At 46.6% G+C, this 14,234-nt stretch overlaps 2 protein-coding genes across 2 annotated transcripts; both read right to left on the reverse strand.

Moving 5' to 3' along the window:
• Window positions 1-2,240: 2,240 nt before the first annotated feature.
• On the reverse strand, window positions 2,241-4,967 carry LOC6622818 (ATP-binding cassette sub-family F member 3). The gene is made up of 7 exons (XM_002047506.4): window positions 4,465-4,967; window positions 4,185-4,408; window positions 3,462-4,109; window positions 3,225-3,398; window positions 2,673-3,163; window positions 2,519-2,610; window positions 2,241-2,462 (listed from the first exon to the last, which is right to left on the reverse strand). The coding sequence occupies exons 1-7, from the start codon at window positions 4,807-4,809 to the stop codon at window positions 2,310-2,312; spliced, it is 2,127 nt and encodes a 708-aa protein (XP_002047542.1). The 5' UTR covers window positions 4,810-4,967; the 3' UTR covers window positions 2,241-2,309.
• Window positions 4,968-5,103: 136 nt separating this feature from the next.
• On the reverse strand, window positions 5,104-14,228 carry ash1 (histone-lysine N-methyltransferase ash1). The gene is made up of 7 exons (XM_002047507.4): window positions 13,847-14,228; window positions 13,555-13,670; window positions 11,206-13,021; window positions 7,721-11,022; window positions 6,213-7,661; window positions 5,938-6,156; window positions 5,104-5,875 (listed from the first exon to the last, which is right to left on the reverse strand). Exons 2-7 carry the CDS (start codon window positions 13,648-13,650, stop codon window positions 5,672-5,674), a joined length of 7,086 nt encoding a protein of 2,361 aa, XP_002047543.2. The 5' UTR covers window positions 13,651-13,670; window positions 13,847-14,228; the 3' UTR covers window positions 5,104-5,671.
• Between the last annotated feature and the right edge of the window lie 6 nt (window positions 14,229-14,234).

Below are 14,234 nucleotides of genomic sequence, written 5' to 3' on the forward strand. Positions count from 1 at the left end.
TTGGCTGGGTAGCGTTATGGGCTAGACCCGGCAACGCCGGGCTTTTCTGTTAATATATATATATATGCAAGTAGAAATGAAGAGAAAATATATAATGAAAAAATATTGCCTACTCACCATATATTCCCTGCAAGTCCGACTGAAGCGGCATTTCCGTGCCCAAATAAATTCATGCTGTTTTTATCCTTCAGCTTACAAAATTGTCTACAAAAACACAAGCAAGCTTTAATTATACTGCTGGGTCTTTCCCTTATGATTTAACACACATGATCTGCATATCATATTTTATTCAAGCACAAGAAAAAAAAATTTAAAAAATAAATAAAAAATTAAAATTAACACCATCTGCATAGGGCTGTCTCACAGCTTTAGCCTTATTTATACTGCAGGCTCTTCCTCTTGCTAGTTTACATGTTAAGCATTTGATATTTTAACACACACACAATTTTACATTTTAACACCATCTACACTGGCCGGCGGCGCAGCCTCAACTGACGCCCAGCTTTTATGTGCAGCCTTATTTATACTGCTTGCTCTTCTTCTTGCTAGCTTTGATACATGATCTGCATTTTACATTTTCATACAAATTCACATTTTTACACCATCTGCACTGGGCGGCTGCGCAGCCTCAACTGCAGCCCAGCTTTTATGTGCAGCCTTATTTATACTGCTTGCTCTTCTTCTTGCTAGCTTTCCTACATGATCTGCATTTTACATTTTCACTCAAATCCACATTTTTACACCATCTGCACTGGGCGGCTGCGCAGCCTCAACTGCGGCCCAGCTTTTATGTGCAGCCTTATTTATACTGCTTGCACTTCTTGCTATCTTTCATACATGACCTGCATTTTACATTTTCACTCAAATCGACATTTTTACACCATCTGCACTGGGCGGCTGCACAGCCTCAACTGAGGCCCAGGTTTTATGTGCAGCCTTATTTATACTGCTTGCTCTTCTTCTTGCTAGCTTTCATACATGATCTGCATTTTACATTTTCACTCAAATCCACATTTTACACACTCTGCACTGGGCGGCTGCGCAGCCTCAACTGAGGCCCAGCTTCTATGTGCAGCCTTATTTATACTGGTGGCTCTTCTTCTTGCTAGCTTTCATACATGATCTGCATTTTACATTTTCACTCAAATCCACATTTTTACACACTCTGCACTGGGCGGCTGCGCAGCCTCAACTGCAGCCCAGCTTTTATGTGCAGCCTTATTTATACTGCTTGCTCTTCTTCTTGCTAGCTTTCCTACATGATCTGCATTTTACATTTTCACTCAAATCCACATTTTTACACCATCTGCACTGGGCGGCTGCGGAGCCTCAACTGCGGCCCAGCTTTTATGTGCAGCCTTATTTATACTGCTTGCACTTCTTGCTATCTTTCATACATGATCTGCATTTTACATTTTCACTCAAATCCACATTTTTACACCATCTGCACTGGGCGGCTGCGCTGCCTCAACTGAGGGCCAGGTTTTATGTGCAGCCTTATTTATACTGCTTGCTCTTCTTCTTGCTAGCTTTCATACATGATCTGCATTTTACATTTTCACTCAAATCCACATTTTTACACACTCTGCACTGGGCGGCTGCGCAGCCTCAATTGAGGCCCAGCTTCTATGTGCAGCCTTATTTATACTGGTGGCTCTTCTTGCTAGCTTTCATACATGATCTGCACTTTACATTTTTATACAAATTCACACTTTAACACCATCTGCACTGGTCGGCGGCGCAGCCTCAACTGAGGCCCGGCTTTTATATGCAGCCTTATTTATACTGCTAGCTCTTCTTGCGAGCTTACACACATGATCTGCACTTTATATTTTAACACAAGCACAAGTAAAATCGCATTTTAGGACCGTCTGCAAAGGGCCGCCCCGCAGCTTTAACTGAGGCCCAGCTTCGATAGGCAGCCCTATTTATACTGCAGGATCTTCCTCTTGCTAGTTTACACAGATGATTTGCATTTTATATTTTCGCACAAATTCACATTTTAACACCATCTGCACAGGACTGCGTCGCATCTTCAACTGAGACCCAGCTTCAATGTGCAGCGGTATTTATACTGTTGGTTCTTCTTCTTGCCAGCATTCATGTATGGTCTGCATTTACATTCTTAGACAAACACACACATACACAATGACACCATCTGTAGTCTTATCAGCTAAAGCTATTCGTAAGTTTTACAAACTATATTTTGTTGATATTTTCTATATTAAATCTTTTTTAAATATCTTTGACAAACTACAAATTTATTGCTATATTTTGTTTCACGCAATCTTTTGTAAAATAAATAAAATTCAGCTATTAGCTTCGATTTCCTTGTATACCTCACGTTTATATTCATCCAGGCCGCCTTCAATAGCTCGCACTGTCCGATTTCCGCATACCCACAGCTCCTTGCAAACGACTTTAATTAAACGTTCGTCGTGAGAGACCAAAATGACGCCACCCTAAAATAACATAACTAAGTTAGCTTTGGGAGTGTTTATAAAGGTTTTGGGCATACCTTAAATGCATTTATAGCTTTGCCCAGTGCATCTATAGTTTCAATGTCCAAATGATTCGTCGGCTCATCAAGCACTAGAAAGTTTGGTTCCGCTATTTAAGAGAGTGAACTTAATAGAATGTCCGTCATTGAATTTGAAAATTTTGATACATACCCATGCACATTTTTGCTAAGGCCACACGCGATTTTTGTCCACCAGACAAGCTGGCAATACTCTGCAGAGCCAGTGGTCCCGAAAGACCAAAGCTTCCCAACTGACGCCTGTACTCCTCATCAGGGCGACCAGGGAACAGTTCCGCTAGGACACCCACACAGGTGACATTCATATTCAAGTGGTCAACATGATGCTGGGCAAAGTAGCCAATGCGCAGGCCACGATGAAGCACTATGTTGCCGTGGATGGTGCTCAGTTGGCCCACAATAATCTTAAGCAGCGTCGATTTGCCCGCTCCATTTTCGCCCACAATGCAAATACGCGAATCCGAGGTGGCTGATAGATTAACACCCTTGAAAATGGGCAACGGATCAGTGGGGTTGTAGCGAAACGAGACTTCCGAGATGGCCAGCACGGGCGGATTGAGCGGCTCCACATCGGGAAATTTGAGCGTTACAATTGTCTCCTTTTCCACCGGCTTAAGCTCGGGTCTGGTGAGCAAAGCAAAATATGAGTTTAATCAGCATCAGCTAAAGCTCTCGTTTTACCTACAGCTTCTCTAACATCTTGATTTTGGACTGCACAGATGAGGCACGGTTTGCATTGTAGCGAAAACGATCAATAAATTCCTGAACATGTGCTCTGTGTGCCAGTTGCGCCTCGTATTCTCGTCGCTGAGATTTAAGTTTTTCCGTTTTGGTTTTCTCAAACTGCTCATAATTGCCTCTGAGAAAGATAAGGAGATTGGAGAAAATCTGTTGATTGGGTACAATCAGAATGGGTACTCACTTGTATGCCTCTAGCTCCTGGGAATGTAGATGGATTATGTCCGTTGGTACCGTATCGAGGAAGTTGCGATCGTGAGATACAACTAAGATAGTTGTCGGCCAGGTTTGCAAGTAAGTCTCCAGCCAAATAATGGCCTTGATGTCCAACATGTTCGTCGGTTCATCAAGCAGCAACAGATCCGGTTTGGAGAATAGCGCTCGAGCCAGAGCCAAGCGCATTCGCCAGCCACCGGAGAATGATTTCGTTGGTCTAAGCTGCATGTCTGCATCAAAGCCCAGACCCTTAAGTATCACAGAAGCACGTGCCACAGCCTTGTCAGCCTCAATATTCTGCAGTGCGGCGTACGTTTCGCTTAGTTCGCTGGAAAGCGTCGCATCCTGTACGCCGCTATTCAAGGCAGCTAGAATTTCCTTTTCCCTCGTCAAAAGACGGGTACGCTCCGTATCACATTCGAGTACACTCTCTACGGCCGAGGTGTCATCGCCAACCACCTCCTGTTCCACATGCAGTACGGTGATGTGCGACGGTATTTGCAGCTGACGTTCAGCAATCATGCGCAGCAGCGTCGTTTTGCCGAGTCCGTTCCGGCCAACCAGACCATAGCGGCGGCCAAAGGATAACAGCAAATTGGCATTCTGCAGAAGAACCCTTTAAAAAAATAAAATTGGAAATTACAATTTTATATTGGAATCGTAATGGGATTATTAAACTGGGTTGACTTACTTTTCACCAAAAGCCAAATCGAAATTTTCTATTTTAATGTCCATGGAGCGATTGAGACCCTTTTGATCCAGTTTGGTGTTCTTTTTGTTGGTCACCTGAGAAGCGGTGGCCGTTTGCAGCTTAACAGCCACCGGCACAACGCCCAGCTTGGTCACCTCTTGGCGTTTCTCCTGTTTCTGCACTAGTTTAGCTTCCGCTTTTTCCAGCTTTTTGGAATCCACTTTCTATAATTGATAATTGTATTAATTGCAACATCATTGAAATGTGAATGGCTACTCACATTAGCGCCATCCTTGTTGACCACCCATATACTCTGCATATCTTTGTCCATACGCTCCATATTCCTGGCCATCTCTTCAATGTTAACAGGCGCATTAAGCACCTTGTGCTCAACGTTCTTCGAGTTATTCTTTATTATATTGAAAAATTCATCACAAAGCCTTCGTATGCTCTCCTCAGACTTTTCGCCATCGATACCCTGCAGTATGTCGCCCACAGCATCAAAGATGTCATCGCACGTGTGAAAATCTTCTTCGCTGCCTGTTAGGACGCCCTCAACGTAGTCCTTCAGCTCATTGTCTATAGCCGGAAACTCACGTTGCAAAATGATCGCGTATTGACTCATCCTGTTAATGTTGCTTGTTGCTGCTATACACTTGACCGTGATCACGCAATCCAATATTGGTTGCTGCACAATGGAACACAGTGGCACTGGCCTAATTTAAATAAATTGATTATTATTATTATTTGATTAAGCACAGTTCCAATGTGTTGGTCGTTCATCAACGTGCCAACAAAAAAGAAACCCGAAACAGGGTTGCTGTTACGAGTTAGGCCTATCGATATTAAAATCTGCTAGAGCTTTACTATCGCAAAGCTCACTATCGATATAACAAGAACATTCAGTGGCCTTTTGAAATTGGATGTTGCTTGTTAATGAAAATATATATATATTTTACTTTTAAATTTGTGTTAGAAGTTGATAACAATTTTTTAAAATATACATGATTTAAAACTAATCGCGCAATGAGTACACTACTTGTATTGCTCAAGTAGTTTGATAAGCAGCCATAACATAATAGATAATAATTTAAAATAACAATGCTAAACGCTATTAAAAGAGGGGCCTTGGTTTTTGTAAAACATAATAATAATAAATGGAAATGCATATGTTAAACAATTTTAAAAAGCATAAGAAATTTTTCTATAAAGATGGACCGTAATCATAGGCATACATGTGTAATCAAATAATTGCAATAATTGTAAAAATATATGCATAAATAATTGCAGCTTTTATAAAAATCGTACGTAAGTTGCTCAAGAAGTTGTTCATAACAATTTACAAACTAGAATTACTACTATCACCGTTTTATGCGCTTTACAACTTATTAACTAAAACTAAACATAAAATTATTAATATTTTTGTATAAATAGTACGCAATGCCTCTAAAGTTATTTATATACATGGCTAAACATATTAGCATCCACTAGGCGCACGGCGTTGCCGAATTGTTGTTGTTGCTGCTGCTGCCGCCGTTGCTGGTGCAGTTGGTTTTGCGTTGTCGGGCGCCGCGTCCACTTAGCAAGTAGGACAAATCGATTGGCTGCTCCTGCGCTGTCTGCGCATCCAGACATTTGAGCTTCATGGTATTAAGAACATTTTCCAAGCGTGAGCGCTTCTTTTTGAGAACCTGCCATAACGAAATTGATTAAATGTGATTATGTTGCCAATTGGTATTCTTTAGATATTAACCTGTCCATTTGGCGCGACGGGCGTTAATACTTGAACAGGTACTTGTGTTGATGCAGTCGCTCCGGTAGCTGTCCCTGCCTGTGTGTTACGCTGCTTTCTGTTGCCCGTTGTCTGACCTGTCTTCTGCTCGTGCCTGCTCATTTTAATGGGCGTTGCTCCTACTTCTATATCAGTCTTTTGCTTCCTCGTTTTCAACAACGACGGATCCACATCATGTGGCTGCAAACAATTTGATTTAATGATTTCCATATTAATATTTCAGCTATTGCACTTACCGCATAGCTTTTTGAGATCTTAAGTTTTTCCGGAAACTTTCTAAAGGCATAGCTCTTGGTGCAGGCCGGATGATTCGCCTTGGCCTTGGAAAAGAAACGCGCAGTTTTGTCCACGCGCAGCTCACATATGTAGCAATGATCCTCATCGTTACACTCCATGGGCCGGCCCTTGCAGAATGTGGTGCGATCTAGCACCCAGCAGCGTCCAATCACTAGCTCGATGGGCACTACCTCGTACAATGAGACGCGAACCACCTCGTTGGGATAAAATCGCCGCGAGGGCTCATGGAAAGTCTCATGTGGACGCAAAAAGTGGTGGCCAAAGATGAAACGTTTGCCCGCCTCGTTCTTCCACAGATGCTCAACGCGAAAAATGTCACACTCCTGATAATCAATCGCTCCAATGGTCTCGTACGTGTGTTTCTGGCTGGGCAGCACCTTGCCTGTCTCATCCTTAATAGGTATGTCGCGTAAAACGTAAACGGCGTCGCCCTGGCGCACCTGAAGCTCGCCACGCATTAGCGATAGATAGTAGCGATGTCCCTCTTCCGTGTACTCATCCAGGGGTATTTCGCGATCCACTTCACGCGGTTCGCAGCGCTCACACTGATAGTTATCCGCATCTATGTCTGCCTTCGTGCACTCCGTATGCTGCCAGACCATGCATTTGGCGCACTGAATCATAAGACCTTCGTCCTTGTACAGGCCACATATGCAACGTATCACATCTTCCTCATCGGTTGGCGGCAGCTCTGGACCAACATCAACAGCTGCACTAGTTTCTGGCGTCGCGGACGCAATTACTTTTGTACTCGGCTTTATGTTCTCCTGTGACTGGTCTGTTGCTGTCGCTAGCTCCGCCACCTTCTCCTCCTCCTCTTCCTTGGGCTTAAAACTGTGCAATGCCTCTGGTTTGCCAAGTATATCCAGCAGCTGTGCGTAGTTGGCCGCCTTCTGCTGCGTATAGCTTTCCAGCAGCGTTTGCAGCGCATTGGACTTGCCCTCGTCGTCGCCGTGTAATTGACGTGCCTCTGCGAAGAGCTGTAGCATGTGCTCATCGTATGCCTGTGGGGTTTTATAATGTCCTTGTTCCACCTGTGCTTGAATGGTTTTAAAGTCGAGACGCGTCGTCTTTAGCTGCTTCTTTTTCTTGCTGCTGGGCAACGTGGAGAGCAGATCGAACATTTTCAGCGATTCAAGTGCTGTGCAAATGTCACGCAACACAACCGCCATTTTAGCCATCTTCTCCAGTTCCGGATCCTGTACGGCTTGCGTTAGGCCACGCGTTTTCATGTTACGCGGCGTGCACAGTGCCGAGATTTGTGCGGCCAGCAGTGAACTGGACGATGGTGTCGATGGACGACGTCCTGGTAAATCAGAATCCCCAGCAGCTGGTGAAGCAGCAGCCTGCGCTTTTGCCGCAGCGCGCTTAGCCTTGCAGCGACGAATCTGTAAATGCCCGTAAATATTAAGAGATTGCATCGAACCAAAAAACTCATTTGAATTACCTTCTCGAAATTGCGTACCAGAAAGATGTTACACTGCTTAACAAGTTTCTTTTCTCTCTCGGAAAGCTGCTGCACGCGTGCCACAACCATTGCCTCTTTGGCTGCTTGCTGCAGGCGCTGCGCATTCTTCTTGGCCTTGTGCTTCCGTTGTCGCCCATGTTGATTACCGTTGGCTTCCTTTAATCCAGCCGCTGCACTCTCCGCACCGGCAGTTGTCTTTAGTTCCGCAGGAAGCGGTTTAATGCGTTGAGACTTGCCGCCGATGACGCCACGGCACTGCGGCATATTACAACGACACGGCTGACCCTCGGATGGGTTAAATAGCGAGAAATTGTAATCGTAGGTAAGCTCCTCGCCCTGCTCAATGGCACGCTTGGCGAATAGCACCATGCGCGATAGCCCATTCACGCTCCACTTTTGCATCTCGCAATTGGGCTCACAGGAGTGATTCACAAAACGGCAATCGCTGCCCATTCGCTGGCCATCAATTACCAACCCACCATCCAGGTGCAAACAATAGTGGTGAGTATCATTTAGATAAATGCTAGCCATGCGCTGCTTAAACTCACGCTCAGTGACCACCTCGCCCACATACTCCAGTATGTAGGTGCCCTTGGCGATGGGCAGCTTGGTGCGCACGCCCCAGCCCTTGTCCGCGGTCATGAAACGTTCCACGCCCGGCGCTACCTCATGACGTTGTATCTTTTGGTTGCGACACTTGTCGCCCGCTGGGCAATTACTGGGTGCACACTCTGTATAGACCATGCGATTCAGGCAATTGTCCAGACAGGCGCCACTCGCTTGAGGCTTGCAATTGCAGTTGGGATGATCAAAGCCAGCCAGATTAGGACGCACCGATTCCGCATAGACATTAGTGCGTATTTTGCGATAATTCCAAGAGGGCACCACATGGCGCGTGGGCAGCTTATCGTGACTGTAGGCCCACCAAATATCATACGGCAACTCAAAGTCGTTAAGGGTGCGTCTGAAATATCGCTCGCAATAGCTGGGCGGTGGCAGCAGAACGCTGACCTGCGGCTGCTGCTGCTCCGTCTGCTCCCCATCGGTAGCTTTTCTGTTTGGTTGCTTGACAGCGACAGCTGTGGATGGAACCGTTGCTGCAGCTCCAGCTGGCAACTGTTTGAAGTAATTGGAGAAGAGACCTGCCACCAAAAAGTTTTTCTTTAGTTTGGTACGCTTCCGCTGCGATGCAGTGCTGCATTTATCCTCGCTGGTATCACTGCAACTGCCATAGTCGGTGGCCAAATTCAATGTGGACTCCTGGGCAGGCAAGGGTTCATGCTCACTCGCTGGCACTGGCTGCTGACTGCGCTTGGCTGCCGCTTCGGCTGCAATTTGCATTCGGTCATCGCTAGTTGCCAGAGGCGTGGACACATCTAACCGCAGCTGCTGCTCTGGCTGTTTGGCTGGCTCAAGTTGCTTGACTGCCTCCTGCTGTATGGTTTTTCGTCGCTTTAAGCGTATTTTACAGCTAAAGTTTGTATTGGGATCAATGCCTGCTGGCAGTTTTATGCTAGGCTCCAGCTTGCGCTCCAGCCTGGGCACCAGCAACTCCGTTTGCTTGGCAGCGCGCCCGCGCTTTTTGGCCGGTTGCACCTCCAAGAGCTGAGCGACCGGATGTGATTGCTGTTGTTGTTGTTGTGGTGCTGGTGGTTGTGGTTTTTGCAGCTTAGGTCTGCCTCTGCCACGTGGCCTGCCTCTGGCATTGCCTCCACTGTTTGCCGGCGTTTGGGGTCTCTGCAAACGCTCCAGCGCAACCACAGACAAACGCGGCGTGCGCTGATTGCTGCTGCGTGCCACAAAAGTTTCCTGCGCCTCGCCTGTCTTCGGAACTCGCTCACAGTCCATTGTCAAAGCCGCTGCAAGGGTGCTGCTGCTGCGTGTTTCGCGCGCGGGCAACTGTTGCTGCTGCTGCTCCAACTGCTGCTGCTGCTGTTGCTGTGGCAACAGAGTGTGCTCAACGCTGACCTTGCGCTTCTTACGTCTAACTGTGGGAAAGCCTGTGCGATTGATTTTCTTGCGTTTGCGCTTGAGCAACAAATTGCCGCCGGTTTTGTGCAGCAGCGTTTCCAGCACGCGCTGGCACTGCTCCTTCTTGTTGGCATCCTCCTTGATGTCTAGTGCGGCCAGCAGGGGTGATTCAACCTCCGATTTTGTGATGACCGACTCATTGAGTTTGGCTATGGGTATTTGTATTTCCAGCTCCACGGAAGGCTCAAAAATGCCTGGCGGAGGACAGCTGCTGCTTCCTGCAGGCGACTGCAGCTGCTGGGGCAGCTCTCGAGCAACTGCACCCGCACTGGCCACAAGCAAGTTCTTTGCTTTGGCGCCCTGACGCCGCTGCTGTTTCAGGGAACACAGCGAACTGGGGCTTATGTCCAGCAGCTTGCCACCGCTTATGGAATTATTGTCAACGACAATGCGCAACGGCGAAGCGCTGCCAGCTGTAGCGGCTGCGCCACTGGCGACCTCTTGACTGACCAGCAAATGCCGCTTTTTGGGCGTTAGCTTCTTGGCATTGAACTGCGCCTGGGCTTTGGTATTTGCGCTGCTCTTGGCCGCCGCTGCAGCAGCTGCCCAAGCTTCGGCATTCAGTTTACCGTTGCTGGCAAAAGCCGATGCCACCTCGGCGCCGGTTGTTACCAAATAATGACGCTTCTTCAGCGGTAGCTTGTGATCGTCGGGACTAGAGCTGTTGCTGCCGCCGCTGTTGCTGCTCGATTTCTTGTGTCGCCGCTTGGCGCCGTTGCTGCTGCTGCTGTTGTTGTTGCTGATGCCATTGCTATTGCCAGCGCTGGCCGAGAGCATGGCAAAGTCAATTAGGGGCTCGTTAAGCTTGCGCTTCTTGAGTGCCCGCTTGAGCGGCTTTGTTGTTGCAGCTGCAGATGTGGTGCTGTTGCTGCCGCCGCCGCCACCGCCATTTAGCAGCGGCAACGTGGCCGCAATGGGCGCTGTGAGCGTGGCCTGCAGCTTGTTGGCCTCGGCGAGCAGCTTCTCCTTGCCGCTGCTCGCCGTTAAGCGATCATCCTGGATGCGACAACGCGCATGAAATGTACTTGCAATTATGTCAATCTCGGTTAGCAGCTTGGAGTCAATGTTCAGCGATTTCGCATGACTGAAACTTTTGCGACGATGCCGTCGACGCACTCGTGAGGCACCGGACACATAGCTGCTGCACATGCTCGCGGCGGACGAGCGTCGACTCTTAATTTTGCACGCACTCTTGCCGGGCAGCATTGTGTCCTGGCTAATCGAGTGTTTGCGCTGCAGCAACATTTTACCTAGAACAAAACAATATATAATTAGTAAAATTAAGATTAAAGTTAAATATATAAATTAGAGTTTGTGAGCTTGTGAGTCAAAAGCAAGCATCGCAGGCGGAGTCGAACTAACAAGCAGTTTGTCGCTGGTTCAAACTCTACAGCCCTAGTTTAAACAGCATTTACTTTCGTTTTCATACGTACCTTGTATAAAATTATCTGCTGCTGTTGTGGTGGTTGTTGTTGTTGTGTTGGCTCCAGCAGCAACACTTGTAGTTGTTGGCTTTGCAGCTCCACTGAAATATTGGCCAGTTGCCACGAATCGATTGATTTCACCATACTTTTTGCTGGCACTGGTGCTGGGCAAACACTTTAGGCTGGGCTTGCTGATATACTCGTTACTCTCCTCGCTGCTCTGGCCAAGTGAGAGGCCGGCCAGCTGCAATATATCCTGATCATGCTCATCGCTCAGCGCCTGCGTTGCCTGCTCATGGCCGCTTCTCAGCATGGAGGCTCGTCTGCGTCGACGCAGTGATTTGCTGGATTTGCCGGAGGATTCCTTGCAGTCGCTGCGATAGCCACAACTTTTGGCGCGACTCATGCGACGACTGGCACAGCTGCGGCTGCTATATCGACTCTTGCAGCTGGCATCAGATTTGTAGCCCGAATTGTGATTGTGCCGCTGATGCCGCACGCTGCCATAGTCCGAAACGTAGCCGCTTTTCGCAGCAAGAATCTTGCTGCAAATAGTATTTGAGGTGCCGCCACCGCCGCCGCCATCGCTTTTGTAGCCACTGACAGTGCGCAATCGAAACTTTTTGTTGACATCAATCTTGCGCCAGAGTGGATCCACTTGCAGCTCCTCTTTGTTTACCTTCTTGTTGCCCTGTCTGCGCTTGCTGCGCGGCGGTGGATACAACACACGCTCCGCCGTTGCGTACATGCGTTTATCCAGATAGGCCATGTCTATTTTGGGCTTGGCATTATCACTGATCAGCAACTGCTGCATTTTGGGCGAAGGCGTTGTGCTTATCACACCCGAATCTGCCGACTCGTTTATGGTGGGCACGGCAACAGGAAGAGCAGCAGGTGCGCTGGTGGCAACAGTTGGTTGCAACTTTTTTGGGCGACCGCGTCGCTTGCGTTGCAGTGGCTGCGATAGTGTGTTGTTGTTGCTGCTGCTGTTATTAACTGCTGCTGCTGCTGCCGCTGCTGCACTTGGCTGCATCGCTGCTTTGGGTAAGCTGGTGGCATGGCCAGGCTGATTCAATCTTTGCGTTTTTTCCATAAAGTCCTTCAGGAGCGTAGATTGATATTGCGGCAGCTGTTGCTTAATTTTCGCAGCAGCAACACCAGCTGCCACGCTGGCGTTATCCTCAGCATCGCTTTCTACGCGCTTGATCGCTGCCTTCACCAGATCCGCTGCTCTCACTAGCTCCTCGTTGTCGCTGCTAGAGATACCCATGTGGTTTTCGCCCTGGCCCTGGCTACCGCCAATAGCTGTTAGCAGCAATCGTGGCGCCCGTTGCATATGCACCTTTAAGGGCAAATCATCCTCAGAATCGGAACTAAAAGCTGCTGCAGGCTTGCGAAGAGTTTTGCTATTGTTATTGTTGTTATTACTGCTGCTGCTGCTGCTCTTTTGCGCAATTTTCTTGCGCTTGACTTTAATCTTTTTGGTTGTGTTTACTGTCGACAACATTTTATCCCTCTCCTTCTCTTTTTCTCTATGCTTCTCCTTGCCATCCGCTGAGCAGCCGCTCAACTCCTGAGCCTCGCTCATCTTTCGCACCTTTGCTAGCTTTTTACGTGAGCTGTTTTCAACTGTTGTTAACGCAGTTTTTGTTGTTTCTTTAGTAGCTGTTGAATTTGTCAAACTTGTTGCTGTTGTTGAGGGCGGGTTCCTTATAGCCGATATTTTCATGCGCAGTCCATCAGTATCCGAACGTTGCACGCTAAATTGTGTTGCTGATTTCGTAGACTTCGATTGACTCGACTGATCCGTAATAGAGTCGGTTTCCTAAAAAACCAAAAATATGTTAATTATATGTAAATAACTTAAGTTAATTAAAACAGCAATTTATGATGCCTGAAGGTGTGCTATCCCTATGAGAACTTTTTCGAAGGATTCTTCATATAGATCGTGATTTACTCAGATTTGTGAAGCATGATGGAACTTAGTTTTCGATCGATCGATATATATGGCAGCTATATACATATAATATACACATTTCGCATTACACTTTTCATGCCAAAACTATAAAGCTCTCTACATAGACATACAAAACGTATAATGTTAATCTTTTGATGGTGTTTAAAACGTTAGCCACGTTACGTGTGTTAATTGATTTTAAATGTTTTCTGGAAATACCCAAATGTGGGCTGGTGTTTTTCTAGAAGTAGCGCGGCAAAAGGACTTGAGCATATCATATGGTATACATACATATGTATTTGTGTATGTATGTGTGTCGTAAAACTTAATGTTAATTTTATGTGGTTATTTAATGCGTCACACCTGGGTTATAAATAAATTTATAGTTTTTCGCGATTTACCTCATTTTCACTGCCGGATTCTTGTGTACGTTGCTGCGCTTCGAGAACCTTTTCCTTTTTTGCTGCTGCTGATGCCTCATTTTGGCCACTGCTCATATTTCGACTCGAGGGCGAAGCTGTGCGAGGAAGTTGGCAAAATTGTATTAACCGGGTCACATTAATTACAGCACGTTCAGAATTTTTGACAATTTAAGTAGGTCAAACCACAAAACGCCACAGACAGCAACGGCTGTGGGGGCGGGGGCTGTAGGGAGCACCACTCACTAACACACACACACACATGCACACTTACGTTTTGTAATATTTTTTTGTAGCGTCAATTGATTATGCACACCGATAATAAAATTGTTATTTGAGCATATGCATATGCTTTTTGCGCCTTTAATTGCATTGCATTCAAGTTTTACTTTCTGCTTTTGCGTGTGGCTTTGTTTTGCTTCTTAAAATGGCGCCGTTTTCACCCTGCAGTCTCGCGTTGAATTTTCACTGCTGCTGCTTTGTTCGAAAGGCGCGACACGACATGCTTCAATGCACTTCAATATAATTGCTAAACATATTTTACACTTGCACAGGTTTTAAATGGTTTATGGCATAACGTTTGCAATATTTTGCATACTATAATCTATAATTTCAATAATAAAACAAAAAAGCCACAAGGTATGAACATAAATAAAGAAAAG

Source organism: Drosophila virilis, chromosome 3 (genome assembly GCF_030788295.1).
Source record: "Drosophila virilis strain 15010-1051.87 chromosome 3, Dvir_AGI_RSII-ME, whole genome shotgun sequence".
Lineage (NCBI taxonomy): Eukaryota > Metazoa > Arthropoda > Insecta > Diptera > Drosophilidae > Drosophila > Drosophila virilis.